Here is a 19,194-nt window from a genome sequence, read left to right as displayed (position 1 = left end):
CCTTCTTGCATTCCAATTTACGTTATCTGCCCAACAAGTTCTTACTCAACTTAATAATTTCTTTATTCGTGCTTTTCATTTTCCTTTTCTTCTTTCTTTCATTTCTCAATTAGTTTTAAAAACCTTATTTCTAATTGATTTAAAAAACCCAAATTTAACTTAATCTTAAACCTCCTTCCTAAAGTCGACCCAAATTTCCCTTCCACAATTTTCCTACATTCCATAAAAATAACAAAAATTATAAAAAGAAAAAAAGAACTTAACAAACTATATTTAAACACCCTTTGGATTCCCAAATCCCACCCTCCCACTCCCGGTTTGATCCCCAAATCAATGTCCATCAATCCATCAATTCTCAGCCTGGATCCCAGCCTGGATCCCAAACTCTTTCCATTTCACTCTGCTGGATTTTTTGACCATCCTTTGTGTTCAGCACCAACTCTCGAGGAAGATCTGTCCCAATAATGACCAATTTTCTTCCAAACCAGTCTCTAGATTTAAAAGTGGAGCTCAAATTTAGTTCTTTAAATTTTTTAAAACTGTATATCCCAAAAGCTCCAACTTCCATCTTAATCTCACTTGTGCTAACAGGCCTCTGAACTGCCTTGATCTTCCACAACATTATAGCTTCATCTTCATTTTCCACCAAATTTTCCACCAAATCCTCATATGTCTGCCCAACTGCAGCAATTTCTGTTCCAGCTTCAAGGTCTTTTGGCTCCACAACAAAGACTTGTCCTGTTCCAGCAAGTTTGTTTACTTCTTCATTCAATATTATCACTCTTGTAGTCAAAATATTAGCCTGGTCCTTAATCTCTCCCTGTAATTCCTGGAGCTCTCCCAGGAGGTGAAATGTCCTATTCAGCTCAGTCAGTATTTTTCCACTTACAGCCATTTCTTGCAATGTTCCAAGACTCCCCTCTAGGGGGATTTTGTTTACTTAGTATCTTTCCAATTCCAATCCAAAAGTCCAATGTAGCTTATTTTTCTTTTTTCCAGCAAATTTGTATCTAAATTACAGAAAATCTAACCGGCAGAGTCACCAGAAACAACGTTTCCTTTTGTTTCACAGCTTTGACAGCTACTTTGACAGCTGTCAAAGTCCGTATCTTTTCAGCAGGCTCTCTCACAGATCATTCCCGGGTCCCGGGGGGTTGCACTTTAGCTTTCCAAACCAACTCTTATCCTCCAGCAAAATTAATGTAGTGTCCAATCATGAAATTAATAGTTTTTCTCCACAAGGGACAAAGATGCTTCTCTCAACTTTAGCTCTCTAGTCCTTGCTTTAGGTTGTCTGCAAGGCGGGGGGGCGGACTTCCTTTTTACACCTCCCCCGGTCGTACCGAATTTAAAGAAAAAAGATCTTTTTAAAGTCCAGTTTCCGTATTACTCACGGGTTGTTGCTTTTAATCTGAATGTTCAAAGGAAAAAGTCAGCGCTCTCCGTCCATGGCATGCGGCTTCGCTCAGCAGGGGAAGCAGAGGACTCTCAGCACCGCGCCGCTCCCCAGCCCCCGTTCCGTAGCCTTTTAAAAGGCTCCTTCGCGGGTCGGGAGGGCGCTAAAGGTGCCCACCGAGTCACCACGTCCACAGGCATCTGCGCCTGTGGTTTTTAAGGGTCCCCGCGTCGCCGGCGCGGTAGAACCCGATCGCTACTGAGCCGATTCCCTCCGGAGCTCGGAGGGAATCCGCCATTAGACGATGGCGCTAACCCGGAAGTCCAGGAGTGGCACCATCATACCTCCCCCCCCTTGGTGGTCCAGCCATCAATTAATTCCCCCCCCCCCAGAATGTCCCATGTACATTGGCATGCTGCAGCATTAGAAATGGTGGCTGCCACAAATAAAGTCCACACCAGCCTATAGTAAAGTCGGGGGGGGGGTATTGTTTTGCAGTTTTGTTTTGCTTATTTTCATGTTTTTATCCTGTATCTTACTCTGTGTACCACCCTGAGATCTTATGATGAAGAGCAGTATATAAATCTAAGAAATAAATAATAAAGTAATGTGCATCTGTTTACAATTCCCTTTGCATGAGAGCTCTGAAATCCTTCTTCAGCAAGCTTAGTTTCTCATTTTGTTTAACCATTCTCGCTTTAATTATTTTCCCCACCACTTTATTTGGTGTAGATGTTAAATCCATACGATTTAATGTTGAATATTTTTATTCTGCTTTTTAAAAGTCTTGTTTACCATTGCTGAGTTTTACAGTTTTCTTTAACTGGTTTTTCCTAAATTCTTAATCATTGGTTCTAGTGATGAATCTTTTACTTGAAATAAAGATAGAACAGGTGCTGTGTTACTAAGTAATATTTTTCTAACAAAATTTATTTCAGGTAGAGCAGTGTAGTGCTTAAACTTGTTATCTTTTTTCCCCCTCAGATGCTATGTTATTCAGACAACAGTTTCAGAAAGGTAAATTTCCAATGGTGACCCAAATTCACAGGAGGGGTGGGGACTGGCATTTCATTGGGGTTGTACAATATTTTCTGAAGACTTTGGAACCCTTAATACAGTGGTACCTCGGGTTACATACGCTTCAGGTTACATACGCTTCAGGTTACAGACTCCACTAACCCAGAAAGTGCCTCAGGTTAAGAACTTTGCTTCAGGATGAGAACAGAAATCGTGCTCCAGCGGCGCGGCAGCAGCGGGAGGCCCCATTAGCTAAAGTGGTGCTTCAGGTTAAGAACAGTTTCAGGTTACGTATGGGCCTCCGGAACGAATTAAGTACTTAACTTGAGGTACCACTGTAAGTTATTAGCCTTAAAATGGCATTTATGTTCTTCATATGTATTGTCAAATCCCCGTTTTTTCAGGCGTCGTGTTCCAGGTTAAAATACACATAAACCTGCCCCATTACATGTCAGTTTCTGCCTCTCAGCTGATTTTGCCGCTCTTTTCTTCACCTTTCCCATTAGCAAATGTCACTCTGGATCCAGACACAGCCCATTCCTGCCTCATCTTGTCCAAGGATGGGAAAAGCGTGAGATTGGCAAGCAGAAAGCAAGATGTGCCCAATAATCCTGAGAGATTCAACAACTGGCATTGTGTGCTGGGACTTGAGGAATTCACAGCAGGCAGACATTTCTGGGAGGTCACTGTGGGAAGTGAGGGAGAATGGGCTGTGGGGGTCGCCAGGAAGTCTATAGGGAGAAAGGGCCGTTTTCCCTTCAGTCCTGAGGGAGTGCTCTGGGCTCTGGAAAAGATGGGAAATGGGTACTGGGCCTGGAACCCGCCTTATAACCCTCCTCTGTCCCTGAGGGAGGAGCCCAGGAGGATCCGGGTGACTCTTGACTATGAAGGGGGACGTGTGTCTTTTTCTGACGCTGACTCAGGAGCCCCTCTCTACACCTTCTCAGGAGCCTCGTTCTCTGGAGAGACCCTCCTCCCTTTCTTTCGTCTGTGGGGAAATAAAACCCACCTCAGGATCTCCCGAGGAGACTAAATCTGCCTCTCAGGCCCAGCAGGAGTTTCTCTCCAGAAAAGAAGGGCTGAGATAAAACCCAACATTTACCTCAGTTGCACTTGGGGCAGCTTTTTAGGGGCCGTGTGAGAAGATTACTCTACAATCAGCAGAAATAACAAAACAGACAAAAATGGTTGCCTTTTCCTGCTTTTTATTTCCCTTTTCCAGAATTCTCTCTGCAGACTATGTCTTAAAGAGACAGTAACACTTTTAACACTCCCAATATATAACGAGTTCCTCAAAAGGGCTCAGCCTCCATTATCTGGTTTCATTTTGCCACCTTCCTTTCCCAAGACCCCCAGCAGCTGTTAAAATACAAACATTCATGGATTACTAGAAATTAACCCCTTTACCCACCTCAGGAGGGAAAGCTCCTTGCTGTGTAGACCTCAGACCGGAAGAAAACACAAATAATGTCTGTGTGGCACCAACTTCAAGCCTCACCATGCCCCCTGTTCCTCAGAGATTAATAAAATACAATCATCTTTATTGCCATTGTCCCATACAGAACAACAAAATTGAATCTCGCTGGATTCAGTGAGACTTCTGGACAATTAAATGCATTTACAGTTGCTGCATTAATCTTCTAGAAGTGTTGGGTTCTGTATATCAGAGGCAGCCAACACAATGTCATCTGGAAGGCCAACTAGTCAGAGGTGATGGGAGTTGTAGTCCAGTGACTTTTGGAAGGAACCAGCTTGGCTCTGATTGCCCTATATAATTCCCACTGAGCTTTCCCTCTGATCCCAAGCCCCACGCTGGTTATGGGATGTCCCCCCCAAAGAGGGCATTTTCACTACCAGGTAGATCTTAGTTTTCTCTGAGGCTTTTAAAGGCTATCATTTAATGCTGTTTAATTCTTAGAACTATTTTGGTTTCAGTTGCCAGTTTTTAGTGCTGCATTTATGGTTCAAGATCTTATGCTGATTTTTATGGTTGTTGTGCCGATACAGATTTTATGCTGATTGCTTTTAATGAATTGGATTTGTTTTTTAATCTGTGAACTGACCAGATCATGTGGTTAATTAGGAGGTATAGGAATGAAGTGAAATAAAAATAAAAATGAAGTGAAATAAAAGGTCCAAAACTCCCTCCCAGGCTGTCAAGGGCCTCCCTCGATTGTTGCTGTTTCGCAGGACTATTCAGCAAGATGTCATTGATGCAATAATAGTGCAGTAGTGCTGTATTTATATGGGATGATCCACATATCATTCTGCTTTAGGGGTTATTCTGCGATTCTTCCCCAATGTTAATGGTTTATTGCCATATGAAGGGGCTCCCATGGCTTTTCTGTGAACCGCCCTGAGACCTCTGGGTATAGGGAGTATATAAATTCAAATAATAATAATTAATATTAATAATAATAATAATATTAATAATAATAATAATAATAATAGAACAAAAGCAGACACTCCGCTCTAATATTCCTGACATAGAAAGCTCTGCAACTTCTGCCCTGGAGTGATAAGAAATGAAGCAATTATGAGTGTTGCACCAACAACCAGATCCCCACTTGGGATCTGGGCCAGAGAGCCCTAGTAAAGAAAGCCACATAGAGCCGGAAGCCAAACTGTCACCTTCAGTCAGGCACATGACCGAGAAAGGGAACTAGATTTGAGGACGGCAGGATGTGGGGAGCAGGGCTTGAATAGAAATAGTGTCAGTACTTAATACCCTAACCTAACCTCTGGTTTAAACAAAATAAAAAAAATTCCTTTCAGTAGCACCTTAAAGACCAACTAAGTTAGTTCTTGGTATGAGCTTTTGTGTGCATGCACACTTCTTCAGATACACTGAAACAGAAGTCACCAGACCCTTCTATATAGTGAGAAGGTGGGGAGGGGTATTACTCAGAAGGGTGGTGGGATTGGGTGATTGGCAGATAGCTACTGGAAGGAATTTTTTTATTTTGTTTTGACTATGGCAGACCAACACAGCTACCTATCTGTAAATAACCTCTGGTTTGACAGTCAAAGTAAAGAAAGCAGGCTATGTACTGGTTGTAGGTGAAAGGCTACAATTGGATCACATCTCTCACTATCCCTGACCACTGGGGGGTGATGGAGTCCAGCAATGTCAGGAATGCCACCGATTTCCCATCCCTGACCTAACAGGACAAAAGTAAGGAAAGTGGGGGTTGTTTGTCTGGAACTCACTCATACACTCCATACTCCAAAACACCGCTTGAGGTTGGGGCAAAATGGGAGTTTTATGTCTTGGAAAGAAGGGCTTTAGGGCTCATTTTTAAGTCCTCACAGGCTGCTACTCATTTCTGAGGAGGAACAGATGGTCCCGAGGACAATGTTGGGATGAGGGCAAAATAGGCCAACAGCCCTGACAGTGGATGGTCCAGTCCTGCGTGTGTGGAATTGACAAGAACCATGTGGATGGTACACATCTTGAAACACTGAGTGATAAAAGAAGAAAAAGCCAAGAAATCGCAAGCATGCATTATATACAAAAAATTTATTACTCATTCACACTCCCAGCTAATTTCACCCATCAGCTCTTAGTAAGTTTTTTTAAATAAATGAATTTTATTAGTATTTTCCACACAACAACACGAAAGATATCAAAAAATAACAATACACAACACACAAAAACCAACATTTGAAAACAAAAAACAAACAAACAAATCCATACCTTACAAGTTAATATTATAAACACTAAAACAAGACATTGACTTCCACCAATCCCACAGAACCTCCTTTATCTCTCATTGTGTCTTCCTGTTTTCTTTATCCTCTCTATCCTAACATCTAGATATAAATCCTTCTTTCATATCCTTTCACTTCACAAGGTTATTCCAGACTCAGCCAGATTTCTGCCCTCGAACCTTGACTTTTGAGGTATTCATTTAGGCACTTTCATTCTTTTTTTACTTCACTTTTTTGGTTTTGTCTTATTATATCTGTCAATTTGGCTAATTCTAGGTATTCTGAGAGCTTACATAGCCACTCTCCCCTAGTGGGTAACTGATTCCCTTTCCAGTACTTAGCCACTGCAGACATTGCGTATAAGAAAAAAATAGTTTTGTCTTTTGGAATATCATCATTTAAAATTCCTAAAAGGAATGCATCTGGCCTTTTACTATATGATATTCTTAATATTTTCTTCATTTCTTCGTGGATCATGCTCCTAAATTTCCCAATTTCGGGGCATGTCCACCACATATGTAGAAGGTTCCTTTTTGTATCTTGCATCTCCAGCACTTATATGTTTTATTCATTTTTGCAAGCCTTTCTGGTGCCAGGTACCACCTGTGATACATTTTCATATAGTTCTCTCTTATTAGGTAACATGCTGTAAAATTTTTATTTTTTGTCCATAGTCTTTCCCATTCATTTTATTCAATTGGGTGGCCCAGATCTTGTTCCCATTTTTGAATAGCGTCTCCTTTTTCCTCCTTTTCTACTTTCCCATTTTGTAACAGTTTATATATTTTTGAAAGAGTCTGTTGGTTGTTATATAAAATTTCTTTTTCCCATACCGAGATTTTTTAAATCAAACCCCTTAAGCTTACTATCCTTCTCAAATATTGTTTTTAATTGGAAATATTCTAACCAATTGACCCCCTCTCTTTTAATTCTTCAAATTTCTTTACTGTCGGGCAATCTTTTATCTCTTCTACGAGTTCCCTATATGTTAGCCAGCTATCTTTCATATTGCTTCTATGCAAGGCCGATAGCCACCAGGGAATTTTGGCTGTTACTATTGTTTTATTTTCCCCCCAGACTTTGAATAGGGCCTTTCTCACCAAATGACCAGTGAATCCTCTATGTGCTTTTATTTTATCATGACCCAGGTAGCCATGCCACCCGAGAACTTTATAGTGTACAGTCATACCTCTGCTTACGTATCCCTGTGGATACATAAACTTTGGGATGTGAACGGAGCAAACCCAGAAGTATTTTTCTGGGTTCCTCTGCACACACATGCGCAAAAGCATTCTACATGCCGTGCGCATGCACAGAAGCAATCCTCTGGTTGCGAATTCCTCGAGATGCGGCCAGACCCCTGGAACAGATCCCATTCACAACTGGAGGTACCACTGTACAGGTTTTTTATGCAGCATATTCAAAATTATTATTTTTTTAAGTACAGGAGAAGCACTTGTACTCCCCCTTCTTGGAAAATAATGGAGATCTTGCTAAAGGAGGGATACAGAACCTGTGGTTCTCCAGGTGCTGCTGAACTACAACTCCCATCATCCCTGACCATTAGCCATCGTGGCTGGGGGTGATGGGAGTTGAAGTCTAGCAACATCTCAAGGGCCACAGACTTCTCTCTCTTGCCTAACCAAAGAGCTACACACAATGGGATACCCAAACAAAGAAATGAGCTTTCTTTCCCTGCCATATGTATTAATGGAAAACCTAATGAAAACTTAATTAATGGAGAGGAGTTTTTCAAATGCTCATACAGTGGAAGTTGAATAGAATACGTTCCGGAAGTCCGTTCGATTTCCAAAATGTTCGGGAACCAAGGCTTCTGATTCGCTGCAGGCGGAATCTGCGGAAGCCGAATTGGACGTTCGGGTTCCAAAGAACATTCGAAAACCGGAACAATCACTTCCAGTTTTCAATCATCGGGAGCCAAAACGTTCGACTCCCAAGGCGTTTGAAAACCAAGGTATGACTGTACATTGGCAGCACTGTTCGAAATGAGAACAAATTCTTGAGCATCTACCCTTATGAAAGAGCTGTTTTCTTTTCAAATTTCACACATCACCCCAAAACAAAAGCCCACGTGGCACTATCTTCCTAGTGAGGAGTTTATAAAGGTGAAAAAGCCTTGAGCCAAGTAACAACCCTTACGGAAAACTGCACCAGATTCTCTGGGGAACTAGTGTGCTAGAGGAGTCTTGGAAGGCCTATCCACATTCACACTGTCTCATAAGAGCAGCAGGGGTACGGAATGTGTGGCCCCTCCAACTCTCATTAGCCCCAGCCAGCCAGGATAGCTAATGGTCAAGGATGATAGGAGCTGGTCGTCTGACTGTATCTAGAAGGCAAAGAGGTTCCCAATCCCTGCTCCAATACTTCTGATAGAAGCTATGATCGTGGGAGGGGCTGCAACACAACTTTTATTGAGATGCCTGCCCTGTTCATAATCCGCACTCTAGTCTCGAAGATCTTGCTACTTCTTTAAAAATGAAATAATAATAGTACTGTTTTCCTCCCTTCGCTCAACACCCTGCACTCCCTGAAGCCTTCTAGAAAGGAGAGCATCCCTACAATATTATTCCAAGTGTGGCTTTTTGGATGCAAACCAAAAGTGGTGCAGAAGAGGGAAATCCATTTTCACAGGCCTGAACTCTGAAACTTTAGTTTGGGTACCTGGCCTTATATACAGTGGTGCCCCACAAGACGAATGCCTCGCAAGATGAAAAAATCGCTAGACGAAAGAGTTTTCCGTCTTTTGAGTCGTTCCGCAAGACGAATTTCCCTATGGGCTTGCTTCGCAAGACGAAACGTCTTGCGAGTTCTTGCGAGTTTCCCCCCCCCCTTTTTCTTAAAGCCACTAAGCCACTAATAGCCGCTAAGCCGCTAATAGCCGTGCTTCGCAAGACGAAAAAACCGCTAGACGAAGAGACTCGCGGAATGGATTAATTTCGTCTTGCGAGGCACCACTGTATAGGCAACTCCCCATTTGCATGTGATCGGCACATGTGTGACCACTGACATACATGCAGTTCTCATCACTGAAAAGGGGATGGAATGGGGGCAGAACAGACTTACACACATCCCACTGATGCACATGGGGACCAGGAACACAACTCCCACACAAACGGAGAGTTGCTTGTATACAATCATATTGAAGGAATGGGTTTCCCAAACCCAAAACTGACTGTGAAGGCAGTTTGAAACTGCACCAAAATCCCTATTTTTCCATAGCTAAAATCCATTAACTTGAGCTCTGAGTCAATGTATAAACAGAAACCCAGCCGTGCTCAGAGCCCTCCTTTATCAGCTTGTGACGGCAGGGATGACCCTGACTGCACCAGTAGAACAGAAATGACACATTTGTACCTTATCTTATGTGCTGACCACAAAAGACGCACAGACCTAAGTCCGGAACAAGGCCAAAGCGTGTTCTCGGAGATGACAACCTCTTCCTCCCTGATAAGAGTAGGAAGAGGAAGATCCTTTTATGGTCAGAAGTACAGGAAGGAATTCCCTTTTACGGTTAAGAATACCAGAGCAAGAACATATGTGATGTCAACCTGCGTACATAGGCTGACGTGGTTGGAGGAAGGAGGGAGAGGGTGCCTGGAGGATATATATACTGCATGAAACTTGTCATTTCTTTGGACTTGCTGTGGACATGACCACGCAAGTGCCTTCTGCTATCCGGAGAGCAGAATAAACTCTTTCTTTGAACCAACCCCGGTGTCATTTGACTTCCTTCCTCCTGTCCCGAAGCAACGCAGACCCAATCGATGAACTCCAAGAAGGCTACAATATAAGGTGGCAGAGTCTATAGGCAGCATAGAGTGCATTGTACTGCTGCCGACTGTAGCAAGAAAAAACTATTTTTCAAAATGTTCCTCCATGTTAAAAAGGCCCTGCACACAGAAACCTAGTGCATCAGGGAGCAAGCTGGGCTAGAACCATTTTTCCTGATGTGCTAGATTTTTACTTGCCCAGAGTGTTCTCATTTTAAAAAAATAAAAATGAATCTGGGAAATAAAAAATGGCAGGTCCTGCATCTTCAGTTTGAAAAGGTGCAGGCCAGTCTCTCACCGCACCCAGCTACGTGCATAAGGCAGGCTATGCGCTCAGGACCACTTACCACTGCTCCTCTGCTGCGTACGTGGTTTTAAAAAACGCTGCCCAGAAAACTCTCCCATCCACGAAAAATGTTCAGCAATTCGTCAACCCATGTGGAATCCAGAAGACGCTTGCCACAGTTGTGAACCATTTCCGTGTTTTCTCTCTCTATTGGCAGTGGCTTGTTTCCACTGGCAGTAATGGGGCAGAAGGCGGGGAGCCCAACAGTAGGTGGTGACAGAGAGTCAATGACAGGCAGATCCAACTGATGCTAGTTCTCCCCTCTTCCTTCCTGCTGAACTCTACAAGGGACATCCCAAGACGATGGAGGCAGCCTACCAGCTGGGTCACTCCCCAGATTGGTGGCAAGTTGAAGGCAGGTGAGGTAGGGGCTGGCTAAGGGCAAACCAAAGTTGGGTCACCTCTTCTGCTAACTCTTACACCAGGAGAACCCACACTGAGGCTGGCCCTATGCTCGGAGCACTGCTGTCGCAGGGTCTCTCCCCACCATGAACCTTCTTGTGTCTAATCAGGGCGGTATTACGCGTGTAGCTTTTCCCGCACTCGGCGCAGTGATAGGGCTTCTCTCCCGTGTGGGTCCTCCGGTGCCTGATGAGGTTGGACTTCCAGCTGAAGCACTCCCCGCACACGGAGCACCGGCAGGCTTTGTCCCCGGAGTGGGCAATCTGGTGCCCCATCAGGAAAGCCCGCTGCTCGAAGCACTTCACGCAGTCCGAATCACACCGGTGCACCTTCTCTCCCTTGTGGTTCTTCTTGTGCGTCAGGAGGTCGATCCGGTGAGAGAACCGTTTCTCGCATTGCGGACACTTGTAGATCTTCTCGCCAATGTGGGTCCTCTCGTGGGCAACCAAGTCCAAACTATCGCCGAAAGACTTCCCACAATAGGAGCACTTATACACTTTCTCTGCTTCCGGTGGCATTGTCTGGTCTTCCGGAAGGGGAACGTTCCGATGGAGGCTGATCCCGTTCTCTTGGCCTCCCTTCCTCCCCTCAGTACTCAGGAGGTTCTCAGGAAAGGTCCTCCTGGGTGCATTTTTAGCATCTTCCCCACAAAGCAGAGCTAGTTTAGGCTTGCTCTCTTGGAAGCTGTCAACCTGCTGCCGAGTCTCAGGAGTCTCCTCTACTTTGGGACCCCAAAAACACTCCCCTGTGGCGATTTCCAGGGATGTCCTCCTGTGGCTCATTCGCTTAGGTGTTCCTTGCCAAAAGGTCTCCTCAGACTTGAGCGCTCCGTTGCCGTTTCCTGAAACAAACAAAAGAAATGACATGAGAAGGAGAGAGTGGGAGGGAGCCTTCAATTTTTGAAAAATAATAATAAGTAAAAATAGTGTTCAGCTGATCACTTGGTAAGATCAGGGGTAAGGAAACTGTGGTCCTTACTTGTAGTAAGGTTAAAAAGCTTACTGGGAAATGATATATAATGAATTGAAAAGGATGTTTAAAATAACGTTTGTAAAAAAACAAAACAAAAAAAAAACAGAAGCTTTTCTTTTGGGAATTATAGGGACAGAACTACCTAAATTGTACAGAAACTTATTCATGTATGCTACTACAGTGGCAAGAATGTTACTCGCCTCGAAATGGAAAGAAGCAGAAGTCCCAGCAAAAGAAGAGATCTCTGGCCTCTTTAATTTCCCCACAATTCCCTGGAATGGGAATTGCCTCCCCTCTTCTTCTCTCCTGCCCCACAATGGTAGGCGAAACCAGAACCAATAGATGCTCGCTTGGCCTCCTTCTTGTCTCCCACTGAGCTACAATGGCTCTTCCCCAAAGTGGTTTGTATTAAGTTTCAGTAACATAGGAGAAAAACTATTTAAACAAAACAACAATTTAAAAAACCCCTACCAGAGTACATATCAGTTATTGTGGGCATTACAATAAATATATATTATGATATTTATGGTATCTGAAGAAGTGTGCATGCACACGAAAGCTTATACCCAGAACAAACTTAGTTGGTCTCTAAGGTGCTAATGGACAATTTTTAAATTTATTTTATCTATTATGAGCAAACTATGGGTTGTTTATGGGAATCATTTCCTCCCCGTAACAATTCAATGACTGCCAGTTAGGAAGAGGGTGCGCTTGGTACATATCCTCTCCACAAATGGCAGGGTATTGTTCTTCTGGCTATGCGTGGACTCTTATTTGGAAAATGAGTTCACTATTAACATTTATAGACTACAAATAGCATTCCAGCAACCAATTTGTGGAATTTGCTGTCAGAAGATGTAGCAATAGCAATCGGTTTAATGACTTTAAAGGCGATCAGATAGATTAATGGAGGGAAGGATGGTTACCAAAAACCGCTATATGGAGCCTCCATGTTCAGGGACAGTGTAGCAGCAGGTGGGGAAGCAACAACAGGGAAGGACTATGGACCTGCTGCCTCCAGATAGGCCTCTGGTTGGCCTCAGGGAAACAGGATGCCAGGCTTAGATAAGGCTTTGATCCAGCATACTCTTAAAACTTAACAGTTACAGATAGGTAGCCGTGTTGGTCTGCCATAGTCAAAACAAAAAAATTCCTTCCAGTCTTTAAGGTGCTACTGGAAGGAATTTTTTTGTTAAAACTTAACATAAAGGTATGTTTTTTTTAAAAAAAGGAACTGCTTCAAATAACAGCCTGGTAGCATCCCTGGAGTCGCCCCGACAACCCTTACCCAAGAGATCATCCTCTCGCATCTTCACCGATTCTGTCAGATCCTGCTCCGACAAGGAGGCATTATCATCTCCTGTAGGCCTCAATGCCTAAAAGAGAAAGAGTGCAGCTCAGTACGAAGCATAACACCTAAAAGAGGGTCTTCTCCAACATTAATAATCTCTGACACTACGAGTGGCAGGTGAAGCCTTGGTGGGGGTACCACCAAACACCACTGGGGGGTTTCTGGTTGGCCCATGACAGGGCCTTTATAGTGGTGGTTCCCTATTTGTGGACCTAGCGATGTGCATTTGTCTCCCTCGTTATTGACTTTCATGATTTTTTTTAAAAAAACACTGATATTTACCCATGCCTTCGGTGGCTGAAATGGCACACAATGAGATCTACGTTTTTAGAATGTTTTAAATTGCTCTTAGGATCCTTTTTCTCCCCGTTATAATTGATGTGTTCTCCACCCTGGGCGTCTTCATGAGGAAGCGTGGGATAGAGAATGAAATAATTATATTAGTAATTTCACATGGTGTGTGCCACAAGACAAGGGAAGACCTGTTCTCTGCCATCACCCACCCCAATCCACACAAAGCCCTCGACTGCCTTCGACATGATTGCACCACCAGTGTAGGCAGGGGGACCTGGGATTGGGTTCTCTCTCCATCCTTCTTTAGTATATAAACAGCAGGAGTGGAAGAATAAAGTATGATTAGAAATGTAATTCAGCAATATCCAGAGGTTCACAGATTCTCCTCATCTTTGTTCAGACAAAACAGGGGTTTAGAGATCATCTCACTTTTTCTCCCGGCCTCCCTTGCATCTCCACACCAACACTCTCCTCCTCAGAGAAAACCTCTTCTTTCACTTTCACAAAATACTTTGGGCTTCCTGGAGTTTCACAGCCAAGGCCTGGCAGGGTGTGATCAACGCCTTCTCCCCTATGTCCATGGCTGTGGTTCACGACCGCCTTCAAAGAAGCCTGGGATTCCCTTATATCAGACACCAATGAGGACTGGGGGCAGGGAAGCCCAGAGGGAGTGGATGCTGCTGTCTTCAGGAAATTCAGGAACTGGTCTTCCCATTCCAGCTGGGACCTAGAAGCGGGAGTCTGCTTGGCCTGTGGCAAACTTGCCCTACACAGAAACTGTCTCTCACTCCCAAATTGGACTGCAGGAGTCTCATTTTCTCCTCTTTCCATTTTTTCCCCGGGTTCATGGGCTGCTGCCAACTCCCACGCTTCCACATTCATTCCTGGCTGCAGCTCCTGGACTGAAAAGAAAAGAGAACGTAAGAGCCTGGCAACTGGATCAGGCCAATGGTCCATCTAGTTCCAACATTCTGTTCTCGCAACAACCTTCTGAGTGCAATATTGCTCTCCTCACTTATGACTGCCAGCAACTGGCATTCAGAGTCTGTGGCAGACACTGGGGTCTCAAATTTCAGTGGAGCCCTGTGCAACACCCAAAATCAGTGCCCCCCTAGCCTTGCATTCTACAACATAGCTGCAGCGCCCCAGGGGTTCTGCACCCAGTAAGAACAAGCCAGTCACACTCCCCTAAATCGCCTTTCCAGTGGAGGTAGAACGTAGCCAGCCTAGCTGGCAGATACCAATAGCCTTGTCCTAAATGAATTTGTCTAACCAACTTTTAAAGAAATCTGAGTTGCTTCTCACTCTGTGCTCCTTTTGCCTCTCCTGAACCTTCCAACATTTGGCTTCCATTGGATGGCTCACTAATTTGGGCAATACTACCCTCCCCACCCATCATAGTATAACTTCACTGAGGAGAGTGAGCCCAGACTCTCGAGGGCTAGTATAGTCGTACCTTGGAAGTCAAATGGAATACGTTCCGGAAGTCCATTCAACTTCCAAAGTGTTTACAAACCAAATTGCGGCTTCTGATTGGCTGCAGGAAGCTGCAGAAGCCACATTGGACATTCGGCTTCCAAAAGAATGTTCGAAAACCAGAACAATCACTTCTGGGTTTCAATAGTTCGGGAACCGATTTGTTCAGGAGTCAAGACGTTCAACTTCCAAGGTACAACTGTACACACACACACACACACACACACACACACACACACTCTTAGCCCAATATGTCCCTGTCTCTCACTCTCTATGGCTCATGTCTGACCACTCTGTTTTTTTCTATTTTCCCAGTGTGGTTTTACAGTCAATTCTTGTTACCAGGGAACTCTCAGAATTGCAGCTGTGAAAGGAACAGGTGTCTCCTAACAACTCTCAGAACCCTTCAAAATCACATTTCTTGGGGACTCTGTGGGGGAAGCCATGACTGTTTCAAGTGGCAGGATACTGTACTGTATAGTGCATGTGGGGCCAGACAGAAGGAATGGCACAGAGCCTTCTGCAGTCCTGCAACTCTGCCCACCGTTGGCTGTGCCCCACACTGGCTTTTCCTACGGTGAACAAACTTTCATAGGAAAAAGATTCCCCCACCCTAGCACAGATGCACACATTAATAATAATAATAATAATAATAATAAATTTTATTTATATCCCGCCCTCCCCAGCCGAAGCCGGGCTCAGGGCGGCTAACAACACTAAAACAGTACAACATTATAAAAACATTATAAAAATGAATTAAAATCAAAATTGATGGCAACCATAAACTAAAGTTTTGTAAAGATTGCCAAAGGAGGGAGTCAGGCTGCGCCGTGACCAAAGGCCAGGTGGAACAGCTCTGTCTTGCAGGCCCTGCGGAAAGATGTCAAATCCTGCAGGGCCCTTGTCTCTTGTGACAGAGCGTTCCACCAGGTTGGAGCCGCAGCCGAAAAAGCCCTGGCTCTAGTTGAGGCCAGCCTAACCTCTCTGTGGCTTGGGACCTTCAAGGTGTTTTTATTTGAAGATCGTAAGTTCCTCTGTGGGGCATACCAGGAGAGGCGGTCATTTATCTTACTCAGGCTAGGAGGGAAAGCTTGAGGGCTGAGAGGGTAGTCCACTAATCAGATCTATCAGGCTTCTTTGGTCAGGTGTGACAGATGCCCACCTTGCATTTGGCCATTGAAGAGAGAATTAAAGTCTCCAAGAACAGCCCAAGAAAAGCCATTTTGATGAACCAGTGACAAGAATCAATATAACGAGAATGGCTGGAGAATGCTAAGGCTGAGTGTTATCTTGACACTTGATATGGAAAACCACAAGCTCAACCTGGCATTGTTGACATTCTTGAGTTCCTGACTGAGATGCAAAAGTACCGAGTGGCTCATCTAGTCCAGCATCCTGTTCTCACAGTGCCCAAAAGATGCCCATGGGAAGCCTGCAAGCAGGACCTCGCCCAGCTTGTCCGTAGTTTTGGGCTGGGTTGCCATCAGTATGCCGATGACACCCAACTCTATCTGTTGATGGATGGCCATCCTGACTTGGCCCCAGACACACTGACCAGATGTTTGGAAGCTGTGGCTGGATGGTTACGTGGGAGCCGGTTGAAGCTAAATCCTTCAAAGACAGAGGTCCTGTGGCTGGGACGGGACGATATGGGATTGGGGAGGCAACTCCCATCTCTTGCGGGGGCGCAATTAGTGCCAGCACTGTCCGCTAAGAGTTTGGGTGTAATCTTCGACACCTCCCTTTCCATAGAGGCGCAGATTGCAGCTATAACAAAGGCGGCATTTTTCCATCTCCACCAAGCTAAGCAGTTGGCTCCTTACCTCTCTCACCCTGACCTAGCCACTGTGATCCACGCGACGGTCACCTCCAGACTGGATTATTGTAACTCGCTGTACGTGGGGTTGCCCTTGAGACTGACCCAGAAACTCCAGCGGGTGCAGAATGCTGCAGCGAGACTCCTTATGGGGTCTTCGCTGCGAGATCACATTCACCCGGTGCTATACCAGCTGCACTGGCTCCCGGTGGAGTACAGGATCAGGTTTAAGGTGCTGGTTTTAACCTTTAAAGCCCTATACGGCCTAGGACCCTCGTACCTACGGGACCGCCTCTCCTGGTATGCCCCACAGAGAAACTTATGGTCTTCAAATAAAAACATCTTGAAGGTCCCAGGCCACAGAGAGGTTAGGCTGGCCTCAACTAGAGTCAGGGCTTTTTCGGCTGTGGCTCCGATCTGGTGGAACACTCTGTCACAAGAGACTAGGGCCCTGCGGGACTTGACATCTTTCCGCAGGGCCTGCAAGACAGAGCTGTTCCACCAGGCCTTTGGCCAGGGCACAGCCTGACTCCCTCCCTCGGCAATCTTCGCGGAGCTCTGGCCCAATGGTTGCCATTGGTTTGATTTGTATTAATTTTATACTGAATGGTTTTAGAGTGTTGTGTTGTACTATTTTATTGTTGTTAGCCGCCCTGAGCCTGGCTTCGGCTGGGGAGGGTGGGATATAAATAAAATTTATTATTATTATTATTATTATTATTATTAGCTGCACTCTTCCCTCCTGCAGTTTCCAGCAGCTGGAATACAGAAGACAATGTAGTCTTATCCTCCAGGAACTGAGCTCATCCTCTTTTAAAGTCATCCAAGTTCATGGCTATTACTGCCTCTTGCAAGCTCCACAGTTTGCATTGGTTTGAGGTGTGTACTTATGATGTGACATGGAAGGAGGCTGGAGATCCTAGGAATGGGAACCAGCTAGAGGGGGTCTTAAGCAATAGGAACATTAGGGTTAGCACACCTTGACAGATACTTACCCAGGGAGGCTACCATCCCATAGTTCTCTGCCATGACTTCCCAGTAGAGAGCCCTTTGGCCTGGATCTAGCAGAACCCATTCCTCCTCGGTGAAACACACAGCCACCTCTTTGAAAATCATAAGCCCCTGTTAAGAAGAAGGGCAAGGAGGGAGATTCTCATTCCTCTGAAGCCGCCTTCTATCACATCACATCAATGACATGATTGAAATTATACATGGTACGGAGAAAGAAAAAGTTTCCCTCCCTCTCTCATAGCACAAAAAATCCTGAGCAGTATAATTTACCCAGGGGGGTATGGGGTGCTAGGGAAAGAGTAGCTCCTCTGGTGGGGGACACATTGTGCTCCCTGTACCTAGTTTTCAAACATGACTCCTAGAAGCTGTCAGCACAAGACAGTCACTACTCCCTGGGAATGGCTTCAACTGGTCAGCTAATCCAGGTGAGGGTAGCCAATGGGTCTCAAACCCTTGGTAAGGGACTTCCCCTGCATGCAAAGAGAGGCTCTGACAGGTTGAAGGGATGAGACCAATAGTGAGTCCAACAGTCAAGAGGGCGGTTTCCGTACATGCTGTAGAGAGAAATGAGAGGGAGATGGGGCTTGTCAACCTGGGAAGGGAGCCTATGTAGGAGAAGGAAAACTCTGGTCCTAAACCTCCACTGCCTTGTGGGTTATCTTCAGAAGAAAAGGCTAAATAGAAAATCCTACACAAATCCAGAGTGGAGTCTCTAAGGAGGTTGCATGGCACCTTTTATGCTTCCTTCTGGGCAACTCCTGCAGCCAAGCCGGTGCAAAACGTATTGTTCTGCTTTCCCTCAGACCAAACCAGCAAGGTTGAGAACGAGTCTTGTCCTATGGGCCACCAAGGCCTCCACACACACGGCCCACACTTGCACTCTGGAGATGTCACAACAAGGGAGATAGCAGCCAGGAGCTCCTTTGGTGCTGCCAACGCGGTAGTTTCGAATTCACCCCCGGAGGCACACTCCATTGTCTCTTTCATGACAGGCAGATGCCAACAACACGCCCGCCCATCTAACTGCGTTGCCCCAGCCACTCTGAGCGGCTTCCAACAGGCTATAAAAACCCAGCATAGGATATGCTGCCTTCAACTTAGGGCGATTGGGGTGGGAGGACAAAGGGGAAGCGGGATGAGGATCTCCCACTCCTCTGAACTCCTCGGATGAAAGAAGAATTAACAGCGCGAGAGAAGCAGGACCAACCCCACCCCCGCAACCCTCACCAACCTCGCAGGGCTGCAAAGAGCAAGAGCCAAACCATGCGCGCCCAGCCAGCAGCCCAACCCGGAGACCCTTGCTCCTCGTGCTAAGCCTCCGGGGAGCTTCCCATTCTCCTGACCTGCCTTTGGCCCTCCATCTCCAGCAGCCAGACGTCATTCTCTGCCCGGGGGGTGGGGTGGGGGGTGGGATTCACAATCCCAACTCTGCAGCAAACCGGAAGGAAGAGACCGGCTCTCGTCGGCGCTTCCAGTCTTAAGCCGCCCACGAGCTAAAGCAGAGCCCACCAGTGCTGCTCTGGGTAGAGCGACGTCCCCATCAGGGTTGCCATGGTGAGCCGCTCTACCCTCGTTCTATCTTTATGGGTGGTTATTATAGATACTTCCGGC

The 19,194-nt window shown here is 45.4% G+C and overlaps 2 protein-coding genes across 2 annotated transcripts in view; one reads left to right on the top strand and one right to left on the bottom strand.

The window, feature by feature from the left end:
• The window catches only part of LOC310835828 (zinc finger protein RFP-like), a 29,747-nt gene extending 25,647 nt beyond the window's left edge, over positions 1 to 4,100 (top strand). Inside the window, exons 13-14 of the mRNA XM_083720810.1 lie at positions 2,381 to 2,413; positions 2,920 to 4,100. Of these exons, the coding sequence (XP_083576936.1) occupies positions 2,381 to 2,413; positions 2,920 to 3,446 (560 nt within the window). The 3' untranslated portion in view covers positions 3,447 to 4,100. The remainder of the gene's footprint in view (positions 1 to 2,380; positions 2,414 to 2,919) is intronic.
• A 1,821-nt stretch (positions 4,101 to 5,921) lies between these two features.
• LOC310837636 (zinc finger protein 28-like) lies at positions 5,922 to 19,176 on the bottom strand. Its single transcript, XM_083724547.1, has 5 exons — positions 18,927 to 19,176; positions 17,568 to 17,694; positions 13,710 to 14,182; positions 12,924 to 13,011; positions 5,922 to 11,504 (listed from the first exon to the last, which is right to left on the bottom strand). The coding sequence occupies exons 1-5, from the start codon at positions 18,942 to 18,944 to the stop codon at positions 10,678 to 10,680; spliced, it is 1,533 nt and encodes a 510-aa protein (XP_083580673.1). The 5' UTR covers positions 18,945 to 19,176; the 3' UTR covers positions 5,922 to 10,677.
• Positions 19,177 to 19,194: the final 18 nt, after the last annotated feature.

The sequence above is a fragment of the Podarcis gaigeae genome (assembly GCF_964106915.1).
Source record: "Podarcis gaigeae genome assembly, chromosome: 2".
Taxonomy (NCBI): domain Eukaryota; kingdom Metazoa; phylum Chordata; class Lepidosauria; order Squamata; family Lacertidae; genus Podarcis; species Podarcis gaigeae.
The sequence above is the reverse complement of the archived record's forward strand: the minus strand, read 5'-3'. Positions and strand labels throughout refer to the sequence as shown.

Bases quoted from the DNA above. Each gene is read 5' to 3' on its own strand.
- LOC310837636 (XM_083724547.1), bottom strand. The intron at 14,183-17,567 runs GTAAGTATCTGT...TTTTCTTTTCAG, and splicing joins TGGGATGGTAGCCTCCCTGG to TCCAGGAGCTGCAGCCAGGA. The intron at 11,505-12,923 runs GTAAGGGTTGTC...TGTTTGTTTCAG, and splicing joins GCGAGAGGATGATCTCTTGG to GAAACGGCAACGGAGCGCTC.